At 45.7% G+C, this 13,567-nt stretch overlaps 1 protein-coding gene across 3 annotated transcripts; it reads right to left on the bottom strand.

The window, feature by feature from the left end:
• Positions 1 to 3,892: 3,892 nt before the first annotated feature.
• LOC123113610 (glyoxysomal fatty acid beta-oxidation multifunctional protein MFP-a) lies at positions 3,893 to 9,866 on the bottom strand. 3 transcript variants are annotated; one of them, XM_044534922.1, is made up of 19 exons: positions 9,523 to 9,866; positions 9,146 to 9,217; positions 8,878 to 8,937; positions 8,711 to 8,767; positions 8,527 to 8,594; positions 8,356 to 8,437; positions 7,992 to 8,047; positions 7,581 to 7,883; positions 7,401 to 7,487; positions 6,907 to 7,084; positions 6,670 to 6,791; positions 6,380 to 6,543; positions 6,039 to 6,293; positions 5,738 to 5,859; positions 5,550 to 5,671; positions 4,761 to 4,909; positions 4,516 to 4,654; positions 4,345 to 4,392; positions 3,893 to 4,260 (listed from the first exon to the last, which is right to left on the bottom strand). In XM_044534922.1, the coding sequence occupies exons 1-18, from the start codon at positions 9,614 to 9,616 to the stop codon at positions 4,345 to 4,347; spliced, it is 2,178 nt and encodes a 725-aa protein (XP_044390857.1). In that variant the 5' UTR covers positions 9,617 to 9,866; the 3' UTR covers positions 3,893 to 4,260. The 3 variants fall into 3 exon arrangements, with proteins under 3 accessions (XP_044390857.1, XP_044390840.1, XP_044390849.1); XM_044534905.1 differs by having other exon boundaries at positions 4,349 to 4,392; positions 9,523 to 9,865; XM_044534914.1 differs by having other exon boundaries at positions 4,349 to 4,392; positions 6,907 to 7,081; positions 9,523 to 9,865.
• Between the last annotated feature and the right edge of the window lie 3,701 nt (positions 9,867 to 13,567).

The raw sequence follows: 13,567 nt of genomic DNA, 5'->3' as shown, positions 1-13,567 counted from the left end.
TCCATCTTCACGGTGGAGGTGTGACTTGCGACAGCGACGACGTCTTTTGCTGTAATTGACATCCGCTTTTGTACTGCAAGCAAGGAATTTTGCTACATTCATTCACGGCTAAGAGCAACTCCACTCGTTCGGCCCCTTCAGGGGTTTGAAATAGCGCCGCCTGGGGGCGCGCCGGCGAAAAAATCGGCATGGGGGCGGTCGGTTTCCCAACCGCCGCCCCAGATGCCGTTTTTTGAAAACTGAACTTGGCCGAAATTCGGCCAAACGAAACACAAAGTCGGCCAAACTAGGCGATTTCATTCATATTTGTATAGAAAACTGAAAACATAAATTTAAAACAACTAAACTACTAGAATACTAAAAACAACTAGATAAGCCGTCGGGGCTCTCCTTCTACATGCCGAGCATCCTATACATCTTAGTGGTGTAGTCATCGTCGCCGTCGTCGTCGTCGTCGTCGTCGCCGTCCCTGCTACACCCCTGACCAGCGTCGCTGATGCGTGTGGGGGGGGGGGGGTGGATGGCCCGGCCGCCTCGTCATCGCTGTCCTCGAGGACGATGATGCCGCCCTCCTCGCGCCCGCGGCGCCGAGCGGCGATCTCCTTGAGGGCGCGATGACGAGGCGCCGTCTCCTCGCGGACGTAGTCCTCCCGCGCCCATTTGAGGGCGGTCTCGTCGTTGGCGGCCATGGCCTCGTGCTCCTTCACGGGGAGCAGCCCCGGCTCGGTCTTTGGCTCGACGAGGCGGGAAGAGGGAGGAGAGGGGCCACGGCCGCCTTCGTTGATGACGAGGGCGTCGTGATAGGTCCATTTTACATCATGTTTACCTACTGTTATTTATGTTGTTTTATTGCATAATATGCTTTTTGGAATAATAGCGACGGAGCTATGTTGACTCCTGCAGGGGGCACCCCCCCTCCCCCCAGCCTTGGTACAAATACATGAAGATTTTTTAGAAAGACTAGATTAGGAAAAATACAGTGTTTTGCCCCCCCCCCCTCCCCAAACATCCATATCTTGCGTCGGTGTGTGTGTGTGTGTGGGGGGGGGGGTGACCTCGTGCTGGAACATGCGAGAACTACATCCATCTTCACGGTGGAGGTGTGACTTGCGACAGCGACGACGTCTTTTGCTGCAATTGACATCCGCTTTTGTACTGCAAGCAAGGAATTTTGCTACATTCATTCACGGCTAAGAGCAACTCCACTCGTTCGGCCCCTTCAGGGGTTTGAAATAGCGCCGCCTGGGGGCGCGCCGGCGAAAAAATCGGCATGGGGGCGGTCGGTTTCCCAACCGCCGCCCCAGATGCCGTTTTTTGAAAACTGAACTTGGCCGAAATTCGGCCAAACGAAACACAAAGTCGGCCAAACTAGGCGATTTCATTCATATTTGTACAAAAAACTAAAAACATAAATTTAAAACAACTAAACTACTAGAATACTAAAAACAACTAGATAAGCCGTCGGGGCTCTCCTTCTACATGCCGAGCATCCTATACATCTTAGTGGTGTAGTCATCGTCGCCGCCGTCGTCGTCGTCGTCGTCGCCGTCCCTGCTACACCCCTGACCAGCGTCGCTGATGCGTGTGGGGGGGGGGGGGTGGATGGCCCGGCCGCCTCGTCATCGCTGTCCTCGAGGACGATGATGCCGCCCTCCTCGCGCCCGCGGCGCCGAGCGGCGATCTCCTTGAGGGCGCGATGACGAGGCGCCGTCTCCTCACGGACGTAGTCCTCCCGCGCCCATTTGAGGGCGGTCTCGTCGTTGGCGGCCATGGCCTTGTGCTCCTTCACGGGGAGCAGCCCCGGCTCGGTCTTTGGCTCGACGAGGCGGGAAGAGGGAGGAGAGGGGCCACGGCCGCCTTCGTTGATGACGAGGGCGTCGTGATAGGTCCATTTTACATCATGTTTACCTACTGTTATTTATGTTGTTTTATTGCATAATATGCTTTTTGGAATAATAGCGACGGAGCTATGTTGACTCCTGCAGGGGGCACCCCCCCTCCCCCAGCCTTGGTACAAATACATGAATTTTTTTTAGAAAGACTAGATTAGGAAAAATACAGTGTTTTGCCCCCCCCCCTCCCCAAACATCCATATCTTGCGTCGGGGTGTGTGTGTGTGGGGGGGGGGGGGGGGGTGACCTCGTGCTGGAACCTGCGAGAACTACATCCATCTTCACGGTGGAGGTGTGACTTGCGACAGCGACGACGTCTTTTGCTGCAATTGACATCCGCTTTTGTACTGCAAGCAAGGAATTTTGCTACATTCATCCATTGCTAAGAGCAACTCCACTCGTTCGGCCCCTCCAGGGGTTTGAAAATAGCGCCGCCTGAGGGCGCGCTGGCGAAAAAATCGGCATGGGGCGGTCGGTTTCCCAACCGCCGCCCCAAGGCCGCCCCAGATGCCGTTTTTTGAAAACTGAACTCGGCCGAAATTCGGCCAAACGAAACACAAAGTCGGCCAAACTAGACGATTTCATTCATATTTGTACAAAAAATTGAAAACATAAATTTAAAACAACTAAACTACTAAAATACTAAAAACAACTAGATAAGCCGTCACGGCTTGCCTTCTACATGCCGAGCATCCTGTACATCTTGGTGGTGTAGTCATCGCCGCCGCCGCCGTCGTTGTCGCCACCGTCCCTGCTACACCCCTGACTAGCGTCGCCAATGCGTGTGTGTGTGTGGGGGGGGGGGGGGGTGGATGGCCCGGGCGCCTCGTCGCCGCTGTCCCCGAGGACAATGATGCCGTCCTCCTCGCGCCCGCGGCGCCGAGCGGCGATCTCCTCGAGGGTGCGACGCTGGCGCGCCGTCTCCTCGCGGACGTAGTCCTCCCGCGCCCATTTGAGGGCGGTCTCGTTGTTGGCGGCCATGGCCTCGTGCTCCTTCACGGGGAGCAGCCCCGGCTCGGTCTTTGGCCTGACCAGGCGGGAAGAGGGAGGAGAGGGGCCACGGCCGCCTTCGTTGATGACGAGGGCGTCGTGATATGTCCATTTTGAATCATGTTTACCTACTGTTATTTATGTTGTTTTATTGTATAATAATGCTTTTTGGAATAATAATGGCGGAGCTAAGTTGACTGTTGCAGGGAGACTAGATTAGGAAAAATACAGTGTTTTGCCCCCCCCCCCCCCCCCCCCCCGCCCCCCGCGCCCTCCTCCTCCAAACATCCATATCTTGTGTTTGCCCCCCCGGCCCCCAGAAAAACATCTGACCTAGCTTCGCCAGTGGTTGTGGGGAACGAAATTAACACTCTCGAGAGGGAATTTTATAGTAATAATTAGATCCAAAAAAACTTTGTTGATGTTGATGAACCTGGATGGCCACATGGATTAGAAAACCGAGGAATTTTTATTGTTAGATTGTTTCCTATGCATGTGCGCTTTTTTACAAGTACATTCATTTATCTAACTTGGATTTATATTAAAAAAAGATCATTGGTCTGGATCGAATGACTCGTGGTGGTCAAAGTGAAATAAAATAGGGAAGCGCTCAGCAGTTCCAGGCAAGTATGTTAATTGTGCTTTTAGCAAATTAGACGGGTCCGGTCTTCGGCATCAAAAGAAACCGAAGTGAGAGTTCGGTCAAAGAAAGGGAAGGGGGTTGCCTCCATGAGGACATGGACACCAAGCTATTTTTGGTTCTTGTTCCATGACCAATCCTAGAAAGGACTGGAATAATTTGCTTATCAAAATATAAAAAGAAATTGTCAGGGTTGATTCCCATGAAAGCACATCTAAGATACTAACAACCAAAGAGATAAACATTTAGTTCTATTTATTTACTGCATATTCACAGATGAGAGATGACGATGTGATTAGTCTTAATTGGTGCTGGTATTGATATTGGGACACCTAGGAGTTATGATTAACAAGACCGCTATGATGTCAGATGAGTGACATTCTTATGATAAAAAAGCAACTTAATAGTGCACTAAATACTTGTAAAACAGGAGTACAAAGTTCAAACTCTTGTTAGGTCATCCTGCTTGAACGCTTCTTTCACAAACCAAGATTTAAACCCCGTTTATAATCCAATCACACATCACACATGATATATGCAATGACCGAAATTTGTTACAATTAGTAAGGGATTCGTGCGACACATCTTTGATCACTCTTATTCAGAGTTTCAGACACATTTTGCATTATCAACTTTTGTGAAATCACCTCGCCAAATGGAAAGGAACTTATTGCCAAATCATTATTTGTTTATTCAGTCTCCTGGCTCAACCCTTCCATGATTCAGCAGCCTCCCAGTCTGGAAGTGATTCGAAGCCACGTTAATCATATTCTGCATCAACACCGGCAAAGGACACATGATGGTAGAATGAAGAAAAAATACCTACATCTTGGTCTTGGCCTGGTTCATCATCATCGTCGCCGATGCGCTCTGCAAATGGAATTCATTTTATTTTCAGGACACAATAATCAAAATACATGCATAATCTCACACAAAAATTTAATTGAGATATCTGAAGAACCAGACTGCAGTGTGCCCAGACATTGTTCTCACCAGAGGAAGACCTGCACCTGCCCTCTCCAACAGGTGGCTGCAAGGTTTGAAGAACTGGTCATACTTCATCTCCCACTCCGACAGCATCGTGCAAATGCGCCTTGCGCCGATGGAATCCGCCCAGTGCATGATGCCACCCCTGGTTGCATTTCACAATTGGTTTCTTCAGCAGTTTGTCGGCAGTCACAGAGCTTGACGAATCATCTTATTAGCTTTCAAAATTATAGATGATTCGGAAACATCACCTGTATGGTGGGAAACCCATGCCGAAGATGGAGGCGATGTCAAGGTCAGAGGCCTTGAAGGCAATGCCCTCGCCCAGGACACGGCAGGCTTCATTGATAACCGGGAAGAACACCATCTCTGCTATCGCGCTGTTGTCAAGCTTGAGCAACTGCCATCATGTACAAGAATCATGGTGATTAGAAATGGCCATTTGTGTTTCTGATACTCCCTCCGTTCCGATTTACTCATCGTGGTTTTAGTTCAAATTGAACTAAAACCACGACGAGTAAATCGGAACGGAGGGAGTATCTATCAACATTTTGCCTTCAACTGAAATATGGTGTTAATGGAGAGTAAGAGATCCATTCAGTCCAAATAAATGTATGCACCAGTGAGACAAATCTATCTGCCATCAATACTGAAACTAGTTTAGCTTATATCTAGTCCACCACATAGTGAGATTTCACCAAAGACAGCAGGTTAATTTGAAAGCTGTCTTGCTTATTTGACGATCAGCACGTATTATCTACTCCCTCCGTTAGGAATTACTTGTCACAAAAATGGATAAAAATGGATGTATCTATAACTAAAATACATCTAGATACATTCATTTCTTGGACGAGTAATTCCGAACGGAGGGAGTACAAGCCAACACTAACCTCATGAAGAACCTATTTTTAATGTGTACTGGGAAACATATGTTGACATTTCCAATTTTTTTTCTTTTCACAAACCCTCAAGAAAAGATCATATTGACAAAGTTAAGAACAAAGGAACGTAGGTAAAAACACTGGAAAGTGAAACCAAACCTCGGGATCAGGTGTGGCTCCTGCAATTCTCCTCGACTCGTTGACATAGTTCATGATTTCAGGATCAGGGCTCGCCTTCCTCTTACCCTCATACCTGTAAAACCCCTTTTGGGAGGCTTCACCTGTGGACAGCATACTCATCAATGGGAACCAAGGAAACGTTGCAAGTTATAAATGATTTATTTTACCTGTTCTTTTGTCTTCAACCATGAGAGGAATCAGCATTGACTTGTAGACCAGCTCAGGGAAGTTTTCAAGGAACTGCATGCCTGTGGCTAGAGCAACTCCAAAACCAACCAGATCTGTCATTCTGCAGAGAAGCTCTTTAAATGAAAATGGTGTGTGATTCAACATGATTTGATCAGCATAAGTGCATAAGGCAAGCTAAATGATGCTGACAGTCTCACTGATGTGCATTCCCGTTTGAATCATCACAATTGCAATATCCGAGAGAGAGACCGCCAAGGAGATTTAGTGTTATCTAAATACCTGAATGGACCAATTGACATCCCGAATTCAGTACAAGCCTGATCGATCTTGTAAACATCCATTCCATGATCAACAAGCAAGAGTGCTGCCTGAGTGTACGGAAAGAACATCCGGTAGACCGCAAAGCCGGTACAATTTCCGACCACTATTGGTGTCTTCTTGATCTTCTTCCCTACATCCAGCAAGGTGACAACTGCTTGCAGAGACGCACGAGGGGTGCGGACTATCTCAAGAAGAGGCATGATATGAGCTGGACTGTCGAAAAAAAGGGAGTGCATTAGGAAGTAGTTCAGGAATCACAACTAAAGAGTTTACTCTAAACCTGATTAGCATTTCCTTACGCGAAGAAGTGTGTGCCAACAATGCGTTCTTGGGAATTTGTCTTCTCTCCAATTAGGTTAAGATCAATGGTGGAAGTGTTAGTGGCGAGAATACAATGGGAAGGACAGTGTTGCTCCAATTCAGCAAAAATTTGCTGCTTCAACTTCACATTCTCTACAACTGCCTGAACAAGCAGCATAAGGATAACCGGGTTAACTAAAATAGTGAAAGCGGTAAATTCTAGTAGGGCTCTCCCCTACTATTCTTTGCTTGATTCAGCAGATGTATGTCCATTAGATATAGAACTTGCCTCGATTGCTAGGTCTACAGTCTTGAATTTCTCATAATCGAGGACACCTGTAAGAAGTGAGAGTGTCTTCTCATATTTCTCCTTGGTCATTTTTCCTTTCCTTACACGACTCAGCAAGTTTTCTGATCAAAGTGTTATAGTTAGGCACCCCCTTCCATTTTCATGTTGGTCTGGACATCAAGATGAAATAATATTCAGATAGGAAGTGATGAGGTAATGTTAAGCCACCCTCTATACCTTTGATCCTGTCAATTCCCGCGTTTAGGGATTTCTCATCGACTTCTTTGAGTATCACAGGATAATGGCTTAGTATCAGCGCGGTTGCGATCCCAGAACCCATAAGTCCACAACCAACGATGGCAACTTTAGATACCTTCCTTGGCGTCAACCCTAAGTCTGTGATCCCAGGAACCTGCTGCAATTTGATATAAGACTTGCTACTCCCTCCGTTTCGATTATAAGATGTTCAAACTTTTTTCTGAATCGGATGTATATAGATGCGTTTTGGTGCGTTTGTTCTATAATTTCAGTTCGTATGTAGTCCATATTGAAATATCCAAAACGGCTTATAATTTGGAACATCTGTAATGCATTATAATATAGCTACGGGTAAGTGGGTATAATTCTGCCTACAACATGTATATCTCATACTCTCATGGCTTCAAACAATGCAACTCAAAGGTATGACATTTTATCTCGAACAGGCACAGTGTTTTTTCCTTGTTCTTTACCTTTGATGTTGCACGTTGTGAAAAGAACACATGAATCAAGCTTTTACATGTATCTGAGAAAAAGAGTTCCTGAAAAGCCATGGCTTCCTGCATTTGTGTTGCACACAGCTCAGGTGAAATCTTAAATTTGTATTGAGTTTTCTTGTCAAGCCAAATGCTAAACAGTGAGGACAATCATACCTTCCGAAGCCCGGCTCGTGGCCCTGAAACTATACCTTCTTCGACAGCATCGATACAGACGAGTGGATGCTGAAGATTGGCAGCCTGCTTACGAGACAGAACTCTGGCAGAATTGAGGATCTCTCTGGCCACCTCAGGGGATTCAAGCTTGTCGGTTTTGTAGAGGGCTCGGACCCATGGCCTTTTCGACTCACAGATGTCCAAAGCCCAACGGCGGGCATCATTCAACAAATCATTAGGTGAAACAACAGCGTCGACCAGACCCAGCTCATGGGCTTCTTCGGCATTAATTGGCTTCGAGAGCTGGTGAAAATGAGTGTGTTTCAGGGTTTTCAATGTAAGAAGTTAGTGTGCAATAGCATAGGAATGAAAGAAGGAATTTTGTGAAATGAGAGAAGTAAATGAACGTACCATCATCATTTCAAGTGCTTTTGTCAGTCCCACAAGGCGGGGCAGGCGCTGTGTTCCTGAAATGTGGGATCGACCAGTGCCAAACACATCGTATAAAGTACAATTCCATGACAGCAGTTCTTGATATTAATAATTCATAATCTATTGCATGGCATGGTACAAGGAACAACGGAAGGGAAATAACTTAATTATGTTTTGTGATGCATATGGTAAATTGGAGTGCATAGCATATCACAAGGAACATCAATACATTAACTTTCTCTCCTATATTAGTGTAATCAAGGGAAATCATTGGATCAGCTACGACATCAAGTATAGATAATAATAGCCTTATTTCTGTAAGAAAATATAAAAGTGACAGTACCTCCAAATCCAGGTATTACTCCAAACTGAAGCTCCGTGAGGCCTAATTGAGCATTAGGAGTTGAAATGCGTGCTTGGCATACCTAATAGAAGAATTCAAACTTAGTAAGACTTTTCATTTCAAAACTTCTCTTGTAAGGTGGAGAACTGAGGAAGGAGGTCAACTCTGTACCATGGAAAGTTCTAAACCTCCACCAAGAGCAGGGCCATCAATAGCAGCCACTGATGGCTTCCCAGCATCTGACAGAGATAACGCCCACGAAAAATGTATTATGGAACTTTTAAATCTACTAGTCTGATGGTACGTGTATTGCCAGAAAAGATATTTGAGAAAAGATGATGAATTGCTCAAACACCTTCGAAAATATCAGTCATGGATTCAATCAATATGCAGTGATCCTTTAGCTGCTCCGCTGTTAGGAACATATAAATTCTGTATGTCAATGCTGGTATAGTAGGTATGTAGAGACACAGTAAAATGACGATCTCGACAGAAAATTTGCTTAATGGGGGCTAATCGCACGTTTGCGAATATCAGCGAAGGCACTAATGTCGAGTCCAGCAGAAAATGACCTTCCACTTCCTGTTACAAATTCCCACACATAAGGAAAATTAATTCCCCCAAAAAGAATTTCCACACACATCTTTAAAAAGATTCACATGAAGGAAAACTGCTACAGAGTAAAAGATGAGAAAAAATCGGCAAGATTGTGGTGCGTGCATTTTCTTTAGGATTTTTTGAAGTGCACGTTATCCACAGAATGGTACCTGTATCTTAAACTGTCTATTACCTGTAAGAACAATAGCTTTCACATCATTCCTTCGAAGCGCCTCTTCGTAGTGCCCTTTCAAGCTAAACAGGACTGAAAATATATGACGAGAAGGATCTTAGGCAAAAGAACTTGAATAATTAATGGCTAATATTCTTCTTCAAGGTCTTAAGGAGCAAATAGTGTTTGTGAGAACCTGTTGATCTACTTGACAGAATAATTTGCATCTAAATGATCAATGGTCAGTACTCTACTTATTCCCCAGATGCATCTAAGAATTATTCCAAGGACACAGCACAATGGCAAGTACTAGCAGATAGCCCCTAGGTAAGGAGGCTGCTGGGAATCTCTCTCCCAAATGCCGGCTGAAGAAGGAGAGGAAGAGGGGATGGATTCACCGTCGATGGAGAGGGCGTTCACGGGCGGGTTGGCGACGTAGATGACCGCGACGCCGTCGGACCCGACCTCCATCTCCGTCCTCCCCTTCGCCATCGATCCTCCCTTCCGCTTCCTCGGATCTCCCCCCTCGCTCGTCCGCTCGCAGGGCTGCCGTCCGTTTGATCGGAAGCCACACCACGCTGGGCGCCATTTTAATGGAGCCAGTCGCCATTAAGGCGGCAGTTGTTCGGTCTCCGGCAGCCGCGGCTACAGGGTCAGTTGGTTCGGAGTTGAGGAAGGATTCGTGAGGGAGGAACGGCAGCAAGGAAGAATCAGGACGACGCACTTCAGTTCAGTTGGAAACCACACCACGTTTAAGATGTTGGAAGTATCTTGCCGAGAAAACTATCATGCGTAGGCAGACGATGTTGCACATGTTTGTGGAGCCGTTGTTGATCATTCTCGTTTAACACAAAGTCCATGGTCAAGAATAAAATGTGCAGAGTGTACGGGCGTGTTTGGAGGGAGCGGCTATGTCTCTCTTGGGGCGAGATAGTAGCTCGGCTCGCCTAAAAGTCATGTGGGTTCGTCAAGCTCACGTCACGGGCGTGTTTTTTTACGTTTCGTATATTCTGAAAAATACAAAACATATACATTATGAAAAAAAATATTTTTTATAGTGTTCATCACACATTTTAAAAATGTTCATGCGGTGTAAAAAAATGTTCGCTCAACTTTTAGAGTATGTGACATTTAATAAATGTTCACGTGTGTCAAAAAAATGTATGTAACATTTTGAAAAATGTTACTACAATGTAAAAATTGTTCGTGTAATTAGAAAAATGTTTCGTACCATTCAAAAAAAATATATACTGCGTTTAGAAAAATCATGCATTTGAAAAATATGTTTGAAGCATTTTTTAAATGTTTATAGAATGTAAAAAATTCACATAGTTTGAAAAAATCGTATCATTCAAAAAAATGTTTAAACATGTATTTGGAAACTGTTTAACACGTGTTCGGAAACTGTTCAAAAACATGTACTAGAATAAAATGTTAAACATGTATAAAAAAGTATAGATTCATACAAAAATGTACAGTGTGTATGAAAAAAGTAGACATGAAAACATATATTTGGAGAATGTTAATAATGTATTTAAAAAACACTAAACCTGTATAAAAGTTGTTCCTGATGTATAAGAAAAAATGTACAATGTGTATGAAAAACTTAGGTATGTATTAAAAAGGAAAAAAGAAAATGAGAAAAGGGAAGAAAATCAATGAAAACCGAAGAAAGGAACAAAGAAAACCAAAGAAGGAAAGAAAAAGGAAATGGGAAAAAGAATATGTCACGGGTCCTCCAACATGCATGATTTACTTCAACCTTTGCTAGACTAAATCATGCACTAAGCTTGAATTCTGCTTGTGCATCCGAAAAACCCTAAACCCCATTTTCATTCCTGAGCGTCCAGTATGCATACCTATGGGTCAAGAAATGCCTTCCAAGCAAGTTATCATCGGTTTAGGCATCAATGTTGTAGGACGAATAGACCCTTCCGTTGGGGTATGTGATCCACACGCCCGGAGCATACCTAGGGTGTATACAAGTCTCATTTGTGTAGGTATGCAATGCGTTGTCGGGGTGCGGCGTTCGATGGCAGTGAGTATTGGCCGGGGTGAAAACCTGCTCTTTCTTCGGACAGACCGGCGGCGGCGTAGCTCGCTCCTTTCTTGAAGGCGTCGTCGCGGCTCTCATTGTCTGTCGTGTGGCTCCGGGGGAAACCTTGATACTCGGATCAGGCGGTGGCGACGCTCCCGGGTCGTACCCTTCCTGAAGGCACCGTCTTGAAGCCCACGGTTCGTCGTATGCGGTTGCTTCTCTTCGTGGTGGCGTGTTCACTGGTGGAGTCCCGGGTGCTCGAGTAGTGCTGGGGGTCGTGTTGCTGCGCTCAGCGCCTATGTATCCGCCTTGGGTGTGTGCGTGTGTTGTGGTGGTGTGCGTCTGTACCTGGATGTTGTTGGTCATTGCTTTATTTATAAAGCGGGGCGAAAGCCTTTTTCGGCAGGCATCAATGTTGCCATTTAATTAAGTATGAGTTTTTATTAGAAGGGAATTGAACCTTTACGCAACCTTGTGATGAGCTGTACAACCATAATAATAAAGCAAATGGGGCGCCATCATAAGCGGCAATGTAAAGTAAGATTATTTTCCAGTAATCTCTTGTGCAACCAAAACCGAAAAAAGCGCATGCTAATCTCTGCTCCCCTGTGCGAAGGTATGTCGAGTCAATTCATTTATCGTTCTAAACTCTTAAGGTAAACATAGCATGGTGGAGAAAGATCCATGAACATGTAAACTATTGATGTGCATAATTATTTCGATTCATTACTGTTGACATTATACCCGAGACAAATAAGTTGAGAAGCTAAGAACTTACTAACCTTTAATATTTTTTTCTTTGTGTTCGGTTGAAACACATTTATTCTAAAAAAAATGCTCCTAAGTGCTAGATAATTATGCAAAGACTAAAAGATAGTTGAGCATGTGATATTTGTTGATCAAACAAGTCTCACATAGACCCTTCTGAAAAAGTAATAGAATGCAATTTTTTAAATTGAGAACATGGTTTGTTATACTAAAAAAATTATATGTTCAACCTAGGGTGTCATGACCTCCTTATAAGAAGCTTTGTAAGACATGATTGTTGAATGTTTAATCATGAGAGTAAATAGTGATGCTGTCAATTTCATATTCTTTTTCATAAACCTGCAGCCATATTTACCCTCGGTTTCCGCTTGGATAGAAGCAAGGTCTAAACTTGTGGGAGTTGATATGCCTATTTTGCACCACCATTTTCTATTATAATTTCCTATTTATCATTGACATTTTTCACATTATAGCTCAATTTTAATGTATCTCCCCTTCAATTTGCATGAATTACACGAAGAGGAAAATTACCGGAAAGCTGAAAGCAGGAGCAGAAAAATGGTAGTAAAGAAAGTAATTTTCTGGAGCTTAGTAAATCACCAAAAAAATCGGAAATTATTTAAGAAGAAAAGACCCATGAAGCAAGAAGATGGGGCCAGGGGCCCTCTAGGGGCCACACGGGCACCCCTGGTCATGTGGGGCCCATGGGAACTGCCTCCTGACCGGTATGGGCTCGGGCGAGAGGCGGTGGCACTGTGCTAGGCTAAGGCCTTGCTCCAAGTTGTGTCCAGGACTAATGATGGCAATGTATGAGTGTTGGGGAACGTAGCAGAAATTCAAAAATTTTCCTACGCAACACCAAGATCTATCTATGGAGAGACCAGCAACGAGTAGAAAGGGGAGTGCATCTACATACCCTTGTAGATCGCTAAGCGGAAGCGTTCAAGTGAACGGGGTTGATGGAGTCGTACTCGTCGTGATTCAGATCACCGATGATCCTAGTGCCGAACGGACGGCACCTCCGCGTTCAACACACGTACAGCCCGGTGACGTCTCCCACGCCTTGATCCAGCAAGGAGAGAGGGAGAGGTTGAGGAAGACTCCATCCAACAGCAGCACAACGGCGTGGTGGTGGTGGAGGAGCGTGGCAATCCTGCAGGGCTTCGCCGAGCACCTACGGGAGAGGAGATGTGTCACGGGAGGGAGAGGGAGGCAACCAAAGGCCTTAGGTATGATTGCTCCTCCTTTTCCCCACTATATATAGGGCCAAGGGAGAGGGGAAGGGCGCAGCCTTGCCCCTTCCTCCAAGGAAGGGTGCGGCTAAGGGTGGGGAGGAGTCCATCCTCCCCAAGGCACCTCGGAGGTGCCTTCCCCCTTGAGGACTCTTCCCTCCCCAAGTTTCCTTGCGCATGGGCCTCTTGGGGCTGGTGCCCTTGGCCCATGTAGGCCAAGGCGCACCCCCTACAGCCCATGTGGCCCCCGGGGGCAGGTGGCCCCACCCGGTGGGCCCCCGGGACCCTTCCGGTGGTCCCGGTACAATACCGATGACCCCGAAACTTGTCCCGACGGCCGAAACAGGACTTCCTATATATAAATCTTTACCTCCGGACCATTCCGGAACTCCTCGTGACGTCCGG

The sequence above is a fragment of the Triticum aestivum genome, chromosome 1B (assembly GCF_018294505.1).
Source record: "Triticum aestivum cultivar Chinese Spring chromosome 1B, IWGSC CS RefSeq v2.1, whole genome shotgun sequence".
NCBI classification, from domain to species: Eukaryota; Viridiplantae; Streptophyta; class Magnoliopsida; order Poales; family Poaceae; genus Triticum; species Triticum aestivum.
The sequence above is the reverse complement of the archived record's forward strand: the minus strand, read 5'-3'. Positions and strand labels throughout refer to the sequence as shown.

Bases quoted from the DNA above. Each gene is read 5' to 3' on its own strand.
- LOC123113610 (XM_044534905.1), bottom strand. From the start codon at position 9,616: ATGGCGAAGGGGAGGACGGAGATGGAGGTCGGGTCCGACGGCGTCGCG. The intron at 9,218-9,522 runs GTGAATCCATCC...ATATATTTTCAG, and splicing joins GAACGCCCTCTCCATCGACG to TCCTGTTTAGCTTGAAAGGG. The intron at 7,085-7,400 runs GTAAAGAACAAG...ATCAAATTGCAG, and splicing joins CACAACGTGCAACATCAAAG to CAGGTTCCTGGGATCACAGA.